Here is a 16,939-nt window from a genome sequence, read left to right on the forward strand (position 1 = left end):
TACGTATTTAATGTATATTAGGTTCACTTTAAAAGTTATAAACCAAAATATAATGCTAGTATACCCGTACGAACTCTACGTTTTCTCTTGGGGATGTAGGTTTGAATCCTCACAACATCCCAACTTTACTTTTTCATGTTTTTTACATCTCATGAAAATGGATTTCGAATTAGGGCTTTGCGACGCCAAAATCATGTCTTCATATATAGTAATAATAATTGTAATGTTAAAAATTATACAACTGCCAGAAAATATCCGATTTTATTCATCATTTCACAAAATGCCAATTTGCTAGCTAGAAATTAATATAAGTTATTTGTTTTATATGAGATCATAACTTCATACAGTCTGTTCGTTTAAATGAAACTGTCTTTTTATTAAGGTCATAACCAACTAAGAAGTTCATTTGTGCTAGATTTCCAAAGATCACCACCCCATCTACGGGAGCAAAGGCCAAGCAAATCGAATCATTACCCAATCGAACAAAGGTATTCATTGAAGTTTGGTGGCCAGGATCGATAAACACAAAGACAATAGTTTAGATCATAAGCTCGATCTTTGTAATTCTCATTAGCTCGAAAATTACAATACTAAAATCTCTTAACTCTCTTATCGATATAACCCACAAGCTCGGGTATATATACTAGTTTAAACATGAAAACCTAATTAGACTAGAATACAAACTCCTTATCATACTCAAACACTAATTAGTAAAAACATATTTAAACAATAATTAATAAATAAATTCCTTGTTGTCCAAGTCATTTGCTCGACTTGTTCACCAAGTAATTTATTCCATATAAACCAAGTCATGTGCTCAACTTGATAAACAAGACACCAACTCATCATAGGCTCGATGAGTCGGCCCAACCGGCCTCATTGACTCGAGGACGGAAATTAAGTCCAACATTCATCGGGTCCAACTCCAAATCAGCGCCGTTGAAGTGGGCCACCATAACCGGAAGATCCATCACTTCTAACGGGTTGTAACACAATCGTAGGTTATTTTGTGGGTCAGGACGAATAGGTACAGTATCTTGCATTGAACGTCTCACCGCCAATTGAACTCGATTATAGAAGCTTTCAGGAAGCAGTGTTAACGATGTTCCCGAGTCGATGATAATATTACCCTCGACCAATGTAGGTTTTGTAGTGTAAAAGTCCACACGTTTACGACCCACGGTGATCCCTTGAAAATTTAGATAGTAAAAGGTGTCGGGGTTTCCAGAAAATAACGTGGTTGAAACAACCCTGTCTCCATAAACCCTGGCAGCATCACCAAAGTACATTTTACTTGACCTTTCTGTATGTGAAAACATTTGAACTAGGCAATATGAAAACCTTCCGTTAATCGATGACCCCATTTGTGTAACGAGCGAGAACGGCCCGCCTCCAAGCCATATTATGCCACTTTGATCTTCGGTAAACATGCCAGCATTTCTATGCCCACATCCAAAAACCACATTTGTAAAGGCAAACGAGGCGCCAGTTGTAGTGGAATCCACTGTAACTGTCTCTGTCACAAGTTCTCCAGAACTGTACGACAGGTCTCCATACTGGACCAGATACAAACAAGTTTTGTCGGACGTTGTGCAGGATCTCAAGGGAACCAACATACACGTTGTGGAACCACATGTCGTCGTGTTATAGGTCGAGGAAACCCTTGGCTTATAAACAGGACGCGTTTGGTTAAAACAATATGAACACGGTTAACATTGTGTCCATATTATGTCACTCCCCGTGTCAGCAACGCCTATGATGTCTTGAGGGGGAGTGCCGATCGATATCTTCATAAGATAGTTAGCTAATTGCGGGTTTGGAAAGATATTTGTCACACCGGACCGCATGGAACTAAAAACCCTAGTGCGATCAAAAGAGCGGTTCATGGCGGCAACCACCCGCAGTGAAAGGGTAAGAGAAGGATCATAGAAAGGAGATATTGGTGAGTCACGATGGATCAGGTTTACAAGGATAATCAAACTTGAGATATATAATAAATGTATTATCAAATCTGCTAAGATATGTGTGTTGGATAACATATTTGTTTTCATGTTTTTGTTATGACAAATCTAGGATATTTGATTCCAACGATGTTGGATATTATATATACATAATACATATAAATATATATATTATTATAGAGACATTGTTTATTGTTGAACTACTTTTCTTTCCTTCTTTCACTGAATTATTTATTTATTTTTATTTAAATACCAAACTACCAAGCAAAACTCACGATTGGTCTTATGTTTCATGAATGAATCTTGGTCGGTAAAACAACTTAAGTGTTTCTAGTGTGTATGTGTGAAGTAACTATATATTGGTTTTAAGAGTGTTTTTGTCACCGTCGGAGTAGTACTTAACAAACACAAACTTTCTTTTCATGATTAAGAATGGGAAACTTTCGGTAATTAAGACCAACAAACATGACTTCTCTATGGGTGGGCTTTAGGGCCCGATCTAAGAATGTTGAGCAGTCTCTCGAGTTTGGGGAGATATAGGGGTGTGGATTTTGCAAATCGTATATCTTAGGAAATCTTAAAATCGTGATTTACACTTTCAGATAAAAAATATTTGTGGTTCTCGAATGTTTTGATGGGATAAAACTCAGATTGATTGAGCAAGAAATTGAGTATGGATTTTTGAGAGAGTAGGATGAACCAGAAGTTATTTCGTATAATCAAGTGATGGTTATTAGGATTAGGGGTTGATAACTGCTTTACAACTATCTTATTTTAAATTTCAAAATCAAAATATACGCTCCTAATTTTGACATATAATATACTTACAAATTTAATAATAATTATATTTTTTGATGCATTTTTAATATAACAACATATGCCAAAAGCCCAAACATAAACGAAGCCCAAAATGCACTAACGGATCCCAAAAGGCATAAACGAAGCCCAAAATGCATAAATGGACGTCAAAAGGCACAAATGGAGCTTAAAATGTACAGCGAAGCCGAAAAGGCACAATTGAAGCTTAAAAGGCACAAATGGAAATCAAAACATACAAATGGTAGTAAAAAAGCACAAACGGAGCTCAAAAGACACAAATGAATGTCAAAATGCACAAACAGAGCCTAAAATGCACAAAAGGGACACCAAAAGGCACAGACAATGCCCACAAAGCACAAACAGACGTTAAAAGACACAAACGGAGCCCAAAAGGCAATCATGGAGCCAAAAAGGCACAAACGAAACCCAAAGGCACAAATTAAAACCAAAATGCACAAAAACAAACCAACGTCAAAAGGCACAAACAAAGCCCAAAAGGCACAAATGGAACTCAAAAGAAATAAATGGGGCCCAAAAGGCATAAACGATGTCAACAAGCACAAGGGAGCCCAAAAGGCACAAACGAAACCCAAAAGGCATGAACGGAGCCCAAAAGGCACTATTGGACCCCAAAAGGCACAAATGGATGTCAAAAGGCACAAATGGAGCCTAAAAGACAGAACAAAGCCCAAAAGACACAATTGGAGCCTGGCAAGCACAAATAGAAATCAAAACGCATAAATGGTTGTCATAAAGCATATATGGGGTCCAAAAGGCACAAACGAAGCCTAACAGGCACAAATGGATGTCAAAAGGCACAATGAAGGACTCCAATATAACTTACTAAGTGTTTTTGAAGTATATAACATGAGCTACAAGGTTGCATTTGATGACAACAATAGTTACATCTTGAAGCATGAATTTGTGATTAAAAACTGATTTGATCATGATGACAGCACCAAGAAATGGGAACTTGTATGAACTCAACATGAAGGAAGCCATTTCCAAAAAGGGGGGGGGGGGGGTGCATGTTTTACGTCTACCATCTAAACATGAATCAAGGTTGTGGAATTTATGAGCATCATACTGATAGATGTTGGTATAAGAATGAGAAACCTTTTAAAATCAAGGAAAACAAGAAGTTTGGTAAAGATTTTAGTATTTACAAGCAAAAAATAGAATGCCTAACTCAAAAAAGGTACTAAAGACAAGGTTGAAAAGAATGACGAATCAGAAACCAAGAAACCTGAAAAGAAGTCTGTAAAACCTGAAAAAGAAGAAGACGGTGAAAGAAACTAAGTTTGAACTCACAGATAAACTAACTAATGAGTCCAAGAAATTCCTTGCTAGAGAGAGAGATGATGAACATGACCTAGACAAGATGACTAAAGGTCAGATAAAGGAGTTGCTAGGGATGTTTTGAAGAAAATGATGATATAAACCTATATCCTTAAAGGATCTACACAAGAACCATCTTTATCCTTTATCCAAGCTTAAAAAGAAAATCAAACTTAAAGAGGAAGAAAAAGGATGAAGATGGTGGATCCAAGTAGAAAGATGATAACGGGAATAAATCTCGTGTCTTTTTACATCTTAGGCAAATCGATCCCATATCAGCCGTGGACTAAAGAAATCATTGGTTCATAAGTTAATGTGCCACTTCTTAAATAACCAACGCGTATAATATAACACTAGCTAGTTTTATTATCCAACAATTTAATATTTTTAACGACTAACGAATAAATACAAGCTATGAGGGTAATATAATGTCAAAAGGTTATCCTATACATTATACACTAGCGATTGCATACAGTTTTATCCAATCTAAGAATAACTATATTATTTTAACAAGAGTAAATTCGGACATTAGACATTTTCAAACACAGATATAATCGGTACTCATCATCCAAATATGGTAACAACCAATACAGTTAATTACCAACCTCAAAACAACGTTGTTTGTTCACAACATTTGACCAAGGTGATCGGACCTACACACAATAATCCAACGTTTTCAATCCTCAAAAACAATGGGGAAGAAGGCAGTGTTGATCGGATGTAATTACACAGGAACAAAGGCGGAACTCAAAGGATGTGTCAACGATGTCAAGAGAATTCATCGTTCTTTAATCGATCGTTATGGTTTTGCAGAAGGTGATATTAAGGTCCTTATTGATGCGGACGAGTCGTATACTCAGCCCACCGGCAAGAACATCCGCAAAGCGATTGCTGATCTTATCGGCTCGGCGGACTCAGGGGACATCCTTTTTGTGCATTATAGTGGCCATGGCACCCGGCTTCCGGCTGAGACCGGTGAAAATGATGATACCGGTTATGATGAGTGCATTGTCCCTTGTGATATGAATCTTATTACGGGTACGCTATTGATATATTTTTATTTATAGGTTATATATCTTGGTGATTTTAAATTGGTACGAGTTTAGGATCTAAATGTACAATTTGTAAAATTAATCATGCATTTGGTTCATTTCTATTCGATGCATAGCAAATGCACCTCTTCGATCATGTTTCTTTCTCATTTTCTTTATTTGGTTTTTGTTCAATAATATATCCTCTTGCAACCAATGCTAGAAAACTACGCATTTGGGACTTCTTTCAATCGGAATATTACTACTAAAAAATGACTCATTTTCTTACGACGGTTTTCGTTGAAAAATTTGACAGGAAACCAATTTTCTAACGATTTTGAATTTTCCTAAAAAAGCTGTGTGGAAAAAACACATGTTGAAAATATCATTATTTTCCAACAATTAACTTTTCCTACAATATTGCTACAAAGTGTTGTTTCAAAGTTCATACAACTTTCCAACAAAACCTATTTCCTTTTTTTATTTACTTATTTTTCTAATTTACAAACAAAATAATACTATATATAACACATATTAGTGGAAGGTTAGCGTATAAACGAAATTAACATGCTAAACGTAAGAATCAAGCAGAGTAATTATATATACAAGTAGAGTAATTATATACTTACTCTGCTTGATTCCCACGTTAATTTCATTTGTATTTGATCCAAACCCCACATATAATTATATATATAATGTTTTCCAAACAGTTCTTAAACCGCATCTGACAAGTAATTATAATTTAAGTTTGATTAAATTTTTATTTTTATGATTTTGAAACTAAATTGGCAATGCAAATAACAATTGCAAAACTTGCAACCATATATTTTACGAAAATACCAACTGTTGTTTTTGAGAGGCAAATTTCGATTGCAAATGCCAATTTTTAGTGACACACTCATGTTGTATGTTTCCAGATGATGATTTTAGGGAGCTAGTGGACAAAGTACCTGAAGGTTGCACAATAACAATCGTATCCGATTCATGCCACAGCGGCGGACTCATTGATCAAGCTAAAGAGCAAATCGGTGAGAGCTATGAAGACCCCGGAAACAAGGAGAGTACCGAACCAGGTTTCGTCGGAAACATCATGCAAAAAACCGGAGACGCACTAAAGTCTGCATTCAACCGCGATGATGACGACAACAAGGTTGAAGACACCACCATCGGAAACCGAGCATTGTCTCTTGACACCCTAGTGAATATCCTAAAGCAAAAAACCGGCAATAATGATATTAGTGTAGGCAATGTTAGACCAACTTTGTTTGACCTGTTTGGTGAAGACTCAACTCCTAAAGTCAAGAAGTTTATGAAGGTCCTTTTGAATAGCTTCAAAAGCATTGGCGGCGACGGTGGTGGTGACACCGGTGGCGATGTTGGTGGTGATGGTAATGATGGTGGTGATAATAATAATAATAATAATAATAATAATAATAATAATAATAATAATAATAATAATAATAATAGTGGTGGTTTTATGGGGATGGTTAATGGTTTGGGTCAACAATTTTTGAAGCACAAGCTGGAGACTAACGCGGATTATGGGAAACCCGCCTTGGAAACGGAGGTTGGTGAGAAGCGGGATGTATATGCGGGTTCAAAGCAAAAGAAGTTGCCTGAAAATGGGATTTTGATTAGTGGATGTCAGACGGACCAGACATCCGCTGATGCAACTAAGTCGGATGTATCTTATGGGGCTCTTAGCCATGCGATTCAGGGTATTATTGAGGAGTTGGATGGGAAGAGTATAAGTAATAAGGAGATTGTTTTGAAGGCTAGGAGTATGTTAAAGAAAGAAGGGTTTAAGCAGCAACCAGGGCTTTATTGTGAGGATAAACATGTTGATTCTCCTTTTATCTGCTAACTAAGGTTATTGTTCATGTGATACAATGTTGTTGTTTCTGATTTTGTTGTTTATGTTGAGGTTGTTTCTAACTACTTTTGGTAATTTTTGAAAGGAAATTAATCAAATTATATATATACAATGATGGCATTATATGTATACAATGATGGCATGTTATGTTCAAATAATTAAAGACTATTTGTTATGATCACTATTAATCTAACCCAATGGGTCCAACCGAAGAGCCCTCCAAGAGTTAGTACAAGCCTAAACAAGTCAAACGTTCGGGATTATAAGCAAGAATCGATGGTTGTGTCCTCTAATTTCCCATCTCGATCTTCTCCGTGATAGGATTCTAGTTCTCGTTCCCTTCTTGTAATCAATGTCTTGTGAATCAGCGAAATATGAACCGCTTACTCCATAGATCTCGTGTTTGATATTTTTAGCAATGTGGTTAATGGCATGGGAAGTGCATATATGCATGTTGGTTCAAGGAAACCGTTTCACACTATGACCCAAGAAATTAGCTTTGTGGAATTCTATGGTAGGTCAAATATGTTGTGCTGGTCTCCAAGTGCTTTGTATTCCTCGGTACATTTAATTCAACAAAATAGAAAGGTCAAAATAATATGTGTGAAGCTTAAGAATTGACATGGGAAAGCATGTTGAAGAGTCAACGGTCAAAACACTTTGCTCAAACAAGCTTTCAAAGAGATAAAGACCATGTCTAGTCATAATGTTCCTTCTTTAGACATTATGTGTCACGTAACACCCAGTCAGAGTTATGATTTTTTGTAAAAAGAGGGTGTAGTCATAACTTTCTACCCCTAGGTGTTATGCGCCACGTAACGCCCAATGACTTTTACTTTTTTATTTTTTTGTTTTTTTAATCTTTATTGCTTCACAATCTAATATTTTTATTATTTTTACAATGAATATTTGATATAAGTATGGTATTGATTTAAGTATATTTAGGTACACCCATCTAACTCCTTTCTCTGTAACTCCTTCTAACTCCTCCTTCTTCTCTGTAACCCACCCACTCACCACCACCACCACCACCACCATAACAATAAACCACCACCACCACCACCATAACTCACCCACCACCACCACCGATCATAAAAATAAACTGATATGTAACTCCTTCTTCTCCGATCTGTACCTCCAATCCACTCACCAAATCATCCGGTACCTTCAGCATAGACAGCCAACTCTCAAACGGTTATATAGAAACCGGTCAGATTTGTTGATATGCGTGCCATTCAAGCGTTTTGTAGAAAACGCCGGAAAAAAAACCCAAAAACGCCAGGGGGGGCGGTGTGCCCCCGGCGTTATAACAAAAAAGGCTGCCATAACTTAAACCAAACTTAACTTTCCATAGCATTCTCTAGTTTAGAAAAGAATAACCAAAACATTGTGACCATCCAACAAATATTAGCCTTTAGATCATTTTATCATGGCATAATCAGAAACGGCCCAAAGTGTCCTTTGGTCTAAAATGAAACTTAAATTCACTTAATAGTAATCAAGTTTTAATAACAAACGTCTAAAGCATATGATCGATCAAACACTTTATTATTGTAATAAAAAAATTAATCAAAAACTTGTTACAACAATTCTCTATTGATCACACATCTAAAGCTTCTAATCAAGCCATATATTTATATTTTATAATATAACCCTAACTTGGTGACCAAGTTGACATTATCATAATAATCATATTACAATTAGGAAACTAAACCAACTTGACAAACTTGTCAACTTAGATTCTTCCATATATATTCACCGACTTGTGAATACGGTCCGGAATTACCAACAAACATCCCCCATTATTCGGTCTAAATCGAGACAGACAAGTATTAGCGCTCAACGATTTTAAGATCCCAAATTAAAATAAAATACGGGGCTTTATCTCAAATTTATTACAAACCCCTTTTCTTTCGTTTGGTTTCAGACTAACAATAAGAAACAAAAAATTATTTTTAGAACAAAATTTAGACGATGGTTTAAACAATAAGCTTATCCTTAAGAGTTGTATGATAGAGCCAAAGACAAGTGGGGGCCTAAAAGACCATCGAGCACTTCAAACCAATGCATAAAACTAATGTGATAAGTGTGTGTCGCGTGTATATATCAAAGGAAAAAGCATCATGTGGTGTAGATAGGAACATGTATGATGTAACATATGAACTAAAAGATGTTCTAGTTGTTTAATGTATTTGTCTAGAACGCCAAAGTGTAACTATAGTATACAAGCACATGATACATGAGGTTATGGAAACATATGTAACAACTAAGTGGTCCACGGATTCTTGATTGTAGACATGATTAACACACAACACAGATGGTGCGTTTAGATTATGCGAAGAATAGCTAGATAATGTCCATAATAGACCAAACCAAATAATTTCATTTGTGATAATGATTTATGATTAAACAAATGATTTTATTATAATTATATACCCAAACAAGCGTATCATCAACTTTTAGACATATACACATTTTGTTACAGGGAAATTTATGTCACAAATTTACATAGTATTCATATTCACCATTACATTTGTTCGCGAACCACATCATTGGCCACCTGGACCACGCCCCGTCCTTCGCGAGCCACTACCCACAGTCTAACTTAATTGCGGGTCAGGGCGTCAATAGCTGAGTGGCCGAGCCGGTCCTCTCTTAGCTAATGAAAGTAGAAGGTCGGTTATTTATATTTTGAATATCAACTAAACTAGCTTGAAAAACCCGGTATTATGCGTAGTGACGAAGCCTGAAAAAAAAGGAAAGCTTGGATAATTTAAAAAAAAATGTGCTTTACTAAAATAATTATTATTTTGTTAAAAATAAAAAAAAAAAGATATAAAAAGTGGTTTATTTAACAAGATAGAGTACCGGGGGAAAATGGTAAGAAAAATATGAAGACCGACACGTGACAAAAAAGTTTATTTAAAAAATAAATATATATATGCTACAAAATTTGATTATTAATCTTTAAAGTTTATGTTAATATCTTACGTAAATTACTTATTAAACCCCAATTTGTAGAAGACGTCATAGAGAATATCTCTGTTGGTGGCGCAACTAGGATAATTTCCCTATAATTTTAGAATTTACGGTGCTTGAATTTCTAATAACTAGATATCAAAATTTTTGATGCGGGTAGGATCATAAGATAAAAGACACACTTTAATAAAAGAACAATGTTATAGTAAAATGACATAAACGAAGGTCACAGATCTGAGTTCGCTCGCTGATCAAGTTCAATAATGCAATCAACATATTCTTATAACAACTGGGAAAATAACATAATGAACTTTTTGGTTAGTAACATAGCTAGGCTTATTTAAAAAACAAAATCGGGCTTCTTAAACTTGAAAAATGACTAACGATTTGATTGTTTAAATTAAATTATAATTGTTGTTTTCTAAACTATTACAAATTATAGACTGAATCCGTAAAAAATGACTTTTAGTGGCTATCCTTTATATGAAGAATTGTCACGAGGATCTATTGATATTTGAGTAGTATCATAATTGAATAATACTAGTTGAATAATTAAATATGCATTAGGCGTCATGGTCTGTGGCCGTTCCGTCCTCCTAGGGGTTTCACGTTCGAGTGTAGCGGCCATATTTAGTGAAGTTAAATGTTGACCGTTCACAAAACGTATAAGCACCTCTAGTTGACCTTTGACATATTTTACTTTATTATATACCTTATGGTGAGACTTGTATATTGCACGAGGTTTTCAGATAAAAAATTATATACACGTAATAATTAAACAATGAAAGTTTAAATTCATTTTTCATGTAAATAAAACCCTCAAAAGAAAGGGGTGACGGAGTTACCCTCCATAAACATTTACAGACTAAAATCATGAGTAGTCATAAAGCCCGTGCACCAGACATTATGCGCTACGTGACGCCCAATCAGAGTTATAGTTTTTTTACTTTTTACAAAAACAGGGTGTAGTCATAAAGCCCCGCCCCAGGCATTATGCGCCACGTGACGTCCAGTCACTATTAATTTTATTTGTTTTTTTAAATAATAATTCATTTACATAATTAAATATAAAATTAAAAAAATACATTAAACTCACAAATAAAAACAATCGGTTTCAACTGAGCGTCAAGATGGTGAGTCTATTCAACTCAATAGGTTTCATTGCGGTACCGAAACTAAAACAAAACAAAACAGAAGCAAAATTGGCATTTGATTGGTCTCTGACACGTTTGTTACGGTATCGAAACAAAAACAAAATTGACATTCGATCGGGTTTTCGTTAACCACCAAGACACCAACCCAACACCCACCAAGACACAAACCCAACACCCACCCCACCCAAATATTAACTGTTTTGGATAAAAATCTGTTAAGGATCAAGTATCCAAATATGTTAAGTGAGGTAAGGTGCTAACTTGATAATGACAAGTGTGTAATCGGAATATTAGTGAACACAAATGTTTGATCACGAGGGAAAAAGCCCTTAACCAAAATAGTCTTACTTCGGTCAAAACTTATAAAGGTAATATTTGGTAAAATAACTCCGGTCAAGGATTAATAAGATAATCTTTGGTCGGATTACTTTAGTCAATGATCAACAAGGTAACCTTTGGTCGATGAGTATATGATTATCGTGGTCTCCGGCACAAAAAACCCCGGACGGTGAAAACTGTCACCGTCGATTATATTAATAGAACGAAAGGTGGTTACAAATGTAGTGGAGAATACGATCGAGGTTACAGAGTATGCTAGTGTGTAGAGAGTATTAATTTATGCTCTAGTGTGTGTGTAAGTACATGTGTTTTCCTACTCGATCATACTCAAATATATAAGGAAAAAGTAACTAACAAACTTAACAACTTCATCCTATAAATCCGCTAGTCTTCCATTCCTCACCAACGTGCTCTTTGACCACGTGCTGATAGCCACTCACTAGCGAACAAAGCGGTAGACCAGGTCTAGATACCGTTTTTATTGTTTAAACGTCAATCTTCTAGAGAGTTCGTCCATAATCAGCTATGTTGAATTAGGATCCTAGATCCATGTTCCAGCTATAGGATGTCCCATGAGGATAATTGATGCAAGTTCGTCTTAAAGTTGATATACCTGTCTAACACATCACCATACTAAACGCAATCATTAGTAAACAAACAATACCGAGGATCGTCGATCCTTTATATCCTGATGTATATTTCAAGGATAAACTATCCATAAGACAGTCAAGGATAAAGGATCCTCAGTATAAAAATCGTGACCTAACAATTGCCCCCAAAATGGCGGGTGACAGTGGAGCACAACTGTCATTTTGAATTTCAAAATCCTGCAAAATAGTAGATGATTAGACGTGTGCCGGGCGGTTGATATTCACAAACCATAATTACAAGTCGCCTATATATGTGATAATTATAATCCTTTTATAATCACACATCTAAGCGTCTCTCAGGTATTCTTTCATCTTTTTTATTCATCTTTATCCGATATGTCTACTGTTTCCACATCTTATTCCTCCTCTTTTTTCCTTCATGATGAACTTTACTCACAAAATATCCTTCAATCACCTTCTTCCGAAGTCTGTAAATTCACAGACTCGGAAATTGATGAAATTAGATCATGTTTTCCAATCAATACGGTTTTCCGACCTTTCGATTCCACAGCTCGTAGTGACAGCATCTCGAAAACCTGGGTTTGCTTTCCAGCCCAACCGTTTCTCATAGGTTATAAGTATCCATTCCCCAATTTTACTCAAAGGTTTTTCAACTTGGCGGGAATTTTTTACATTCAGGCCATGCCAATGTTGTGGAGAGTACTTCATACCATAGAAAGGATTACCGTGGAGGAAGGAATCGAGTTTGGCTTAGCGGAATTAGCATACCTGTACAACCTTGTTACCTGATATAATGCTAAATATTTATGTTTTCCGTGTATATTTTAATTAATATTTTAATAGTTTTTGTTCGTTTTTAGTCGAGATTTGTATACTACTAACGTTTTTATGTTTCGTAGGTTCCGGGATTTGATCGTGATTAAAAAGGGTGAAAAACGAGCTACAACGAGCCGAAACGGAGATCCGGAACGCATCAGGAAGGGACCGGACAGAGAACCGGTCAGACCGGGGCCGGTCTGGCCGGTCTGACCGCCCCCCTTGGTGGAGCACGCGGCGCTGCGCCTAGGGGAAGGCAAAAAGGCCTAGGCGCGGCGCCTAGGCACAACTGGGCTAAAATTATTTCGTTTTTGCTTATTGTCGGGCCTTGTTTTCGCTATTTAAACACCTTTAACTTAAACCTGACACAACCTGGAAGCCACCAGACGATTTTAGAGTTTCTTGGAGCATACTTTCGAGTCTTGTGGTGATTTTGAAGGCACGAGAACAGCCGGTGAAGAGCTTTACGTTCAAGATCGAAGACTACGGGTTTTATCGCCTTTAATCTTTTGTTTCTCATTATTTCACCATGTTTTCAGTTTTATTTGCTTTGTTTGATTTAGATTATATGATGCTAGGCTAAAATTCATAAACTACCTAGGTCCTGATGAACCTTTGTTCGGTTTGATTTTGATTGGGATTTCTTTTCGTTATGGATTTTATGTTCTAAGTAAAGTGTTGAGTTTGAATTAATTGATGCGTATGATTGCTTGGTTTTATTTACTTGGATTTATTGTTTCACATTACCCTTGGTGATTGTTTCATAGGATAGGGTTTTGTTAGGTCATTTACTGTGTGTTCTTGACTAGTTTATGATTGATATGCATTAAAATCATAGAAACAATAAAATCAATTAAATAGATAAAAGTGAGCTGCTAGCCTAGAAAGCTGTAAGGTGATAGGTTATTGATAGATCTTTGTTGGTCAGGATTGCTAGATTTAGTTCTTCGTAAGGAGTCCGTCTAGGTTTGATTGTCAGCTTAGTCTATTAAGTCAATCGAGTCTTCTTAACTATCTTTGATTTCCGCGCTGTAAGGTAGGATTTCGTCATAAAGATACTTAGACATAAATTATTAAATAACCGTAAGGAAGTTTAATTCATAAAACTGGTGAGTCTTAAAACTTGTTAGAAATCCATAGGTGTCTTCTTGAAGGTCAAGGGTCCTGTTCGGGTTTTCTGTCAAGGGTCTATTTTACGATCCCAGTTTCATAACTTAAGTTTCTCATTTGATTGATTGTCGTGACATCGGGGATTCTAGCCTAGGTAGTTATTTTCATCATCTGAGTTAATTTAAGTGTTTTAATAGTTTATTATATTTTATTTAATTAGGTTTAGGTTTAGTTAATTAATAATTAGTTTAAAACCCCCCTTCAAACATTATTATTAAATAGTCACGTCTTGTAGTTGAGTCTAATTAGCTAGTATACGTAATTTATAGAGTCTTGTGGGTTCGATATCCGGACTTACTTAGCTGTACTAGAGTCGACCGGTACACTTGCCGGTTAGTAGTTTAAGTTAAGTTTAAGAGTCTAGAATTATTACTTAGTGTCTAGATTAGCTTATTTTTAGTTAATAATTATTTGAATACTTCAAGCACATCATTACCCATGGTTCCAAACGTGTCATCTTTAAATCGAAACCAAATCAAGAGAACCCCATTTTTAAAGTCACCCTTAAGAGTACCCTCTGGAAAAATCAATTTTTCTTCGTAAGACGAGACTCTATCCCGGGTGGAACTAATCTTCCCAAAAAGTGGATACCAAAGGGTAGGATCCAGGATCCTTAGATAACATAAATAGGATACTTTCTTCTTTCGCTAACCACTTCTATTATTTGTGTAGTTGAAAATTTTGATCTGCTGACAGATCTTCCTGGAGTTGAAGACATAGTAAGGAGGTTTTTGTCATTGGATCCTGCAATCAAAACTTTTCAGACAAAGACTGTTGAAGCCTTTCAAAGACCAAAGCCAGAATCAACCATGTCAAGTAAGAATAATAATTTTCAATAAAAAGTGTTAAAAGTTGAAAACTTATCTGCTATCTGCTATTCATTGGTGCCCCAAAATCAGGAAAGTCTGCTTCCAAGTTCTCCCTTAAGGATATCGACTGCATGCTTAACAAGAAAAAGACTTCGAACTCGACTCCAACTTCCGAGCCTCATCCAATCACAACCCAAACAAAGTCTGGGTCCAAGAGAAAGAAAAGCTCAGACACAGAGAACCCCTTTGATGTCGAAAAGCAGATCCTGGACATGCTTTCTTCTGTAAGGATCCTTTATCTTTACCAATTTGCATTATCTCAAACTTTTTTCCTAGGCTTATTCTGCTTTCATTTATAGGCCATTGATTCTGCCCGACATCATTATGAGAAGACTGTCGCAGAACACGATAAGACCCTCGCTATACTGAGATTAACAGCTGCTGCTAATGAGAAGACCCTCGCTAAGATGACCAAAGAGAAAAGAGAAATAGAGGCGCATGCTGCTTGTAACACCCTCAAAATCCACTAACGGAGTTTTACCGTCAGAGGGTGTGAACTAACAGGATCGGAATCATTAGTTATAATCAACCATAAATAAAGTTTTTCAAGCCACGAAAACGTTTAAGTGTAAATAAATGCGGAAGCGTAAAAACCATAAGCCAAGCGTTGCGTCACGCAGGACGACTTAAAACCCAATTGATAACAGTTTAAAACAAGTTTGCATAAACAATAGCGTATCAAATAATGCATGATCCTATACCGCGCGCCCGCCTCGGCTACCTAAGAATAACATACTAAAAGTGTCAACACGAGGTTGGTGAGTTCACAAGTTTATATAAAATAAAGCGTTTAGCGTTTTGCGTTTAGCATTTTGCGTTTAGCATTACCAGATAGTGTTAAATCGATTATATATCTATTGGTAGCTAGCCTATAAAGCAAGTATTACTAAGTGTTCGACACCGAAGCTGACTGTTTATCATGTGCCTTGCCACCAGGTCTATCCCGACCATGGTAATGTGTTAGCCAAAATCACACCCACTCGACCTCCAGTCGAGCTTAGCGTTGGGTGGGGTTTGTCAAACTCAGTAGTACTACTCAACAATGACTCGCTATTATCCAATACTAAACGGTTCGATGTGTAGGACTTCAGTTGTTTCGTTTGCCACTTAGCCTTTACAAGTGATATATAATTTCATAACAAAATCTAAAAGCGTTTCGGAGTATGTATTCTCCCCCAAGTGAAAAGCGTTTAAAAGAGTTAAAAGGGGAACGTGAAACTCACTGTTTGCGAAGAATTCCAAAAACAAGTCACCCAAGTGATGCGCGTCGCAGAAAACTCTCACTAGCGTTCTAAAACAACAAGGAGATTTTCTAAGTGTCGGAACTATTATCGAGTCTCTAGACTCGGCACATAACACCTATGCACAAAATACGTTTCGTGTTTCGTTTGTGAATCGTGTGTGACTTAACAAGCACATTTGTGATACGTTACATCTTGTGAAGAACTATCTACGTGTCACGTGTTAATAGTGTACATTACTAACAATTATTCCCCGCAAGGGCAATTTGGTCAAAACATAACAATTATCTAGTAATTATTCCCCGCAAGGGCAATTTGGTCAAAACATAACAATTATCTAGCAACAAGCACGTTTCATGTATTTTCACAAAGTTCAGCAGCTAGTTTCATCACGACAGAATTCTACTTGAAAGACTACTCTATTCAACAGATCATAGTATCTCAATTAATTCACCAAAAATCGTCACAAAAGCACACATGTGTTAGGTTTCCAGAACATATTTTATTGTATTTTTATTCCACATAGATTTCTCACAATGATCAAAACATTACAGCAAACTCACAACAGTCAAATTCATGCGCAACAGAATGTTATTTGTTAGTCTCGTTAAATGAAAAATCTAATTAATGCAAGACCAATTGGGTTAGGTTCTTATCTCAACAAGTTAACTTCCAGAAGTGGAACCAACCCATTTGGTCTCGTGGTTCATGAGATATGATATTTATAAAACAAATTAA

The 16,939-nt window shown here is 36.2% G+C and overlaps 1 protein-coding gene and 1 pseudogene across 1 annotated transcript; one reads left to right on the forward strand and one right to left on the reverse strand.

The window, feature by feature from the left end:
* Nucleotides 1–331: 331 nt before the first annotated feature.
* Nucleotides 332–2,051, reverse strand: LOC143545053 (aspartic proteinase CDR1-like; annotated as a pseudogene).
* A 2,717-nt stretch (nt 2,052–4,768) lies between these two features.
* LOC143545055 (metacaspase-6-like) lies at nt 4,769–7,104 on the forward strand. Its single transcript, XM_077037005.1, has 2 exons — nt 4,769–5,156; nt 6,067–7,104. Exons 1-2 carry the CDS (start codon nt 4,811–4,813, stop codon nt 7,011–7,013), a joined length of 1,293 nt encoding a protein of 430 aa, XP_076893120.1. The 5' UTR covers nt 4,769–4,810; the 3' UTR covers nt 7,014–7,104.
* Nucleotides 7,105–16,939: the final 9,835 nt, after the last annotated feature.

This window comes from Bidens hawaiensis, unplaced genomic scaffold, assembly GCF_021521415.1.
Source record: "Bidens hawaiensis isolate Kalapana, Puna unplaced genomic scaffold, B.hawaiensis_p1.1 tig00013810_1, whole genome shotgun sequence".
NCBI lineage: Eukaryota > Viridiplantae > Streptophyta > Magnoliopsida > Asterales > Asteraceae > Bidens > Bidens hawaiensis.

Excerpts from the sequence above, each read along its gene's own strand:
- LOC143545055 (XM_077037005.1), top strand. The coding sequence starts at position 4,811 with ATGGGGAAGAAGGCAGTGTTGATCGGATGTAATTACACAGGAACAAAG. Across the intron at positions 5,157-6,066 it reads TGATATGAATCTTATTACGG|ATGATGATTTTAGGGAGCTA; the intron begins GTACGCTATTGA and ends GTATGTTTCCAG.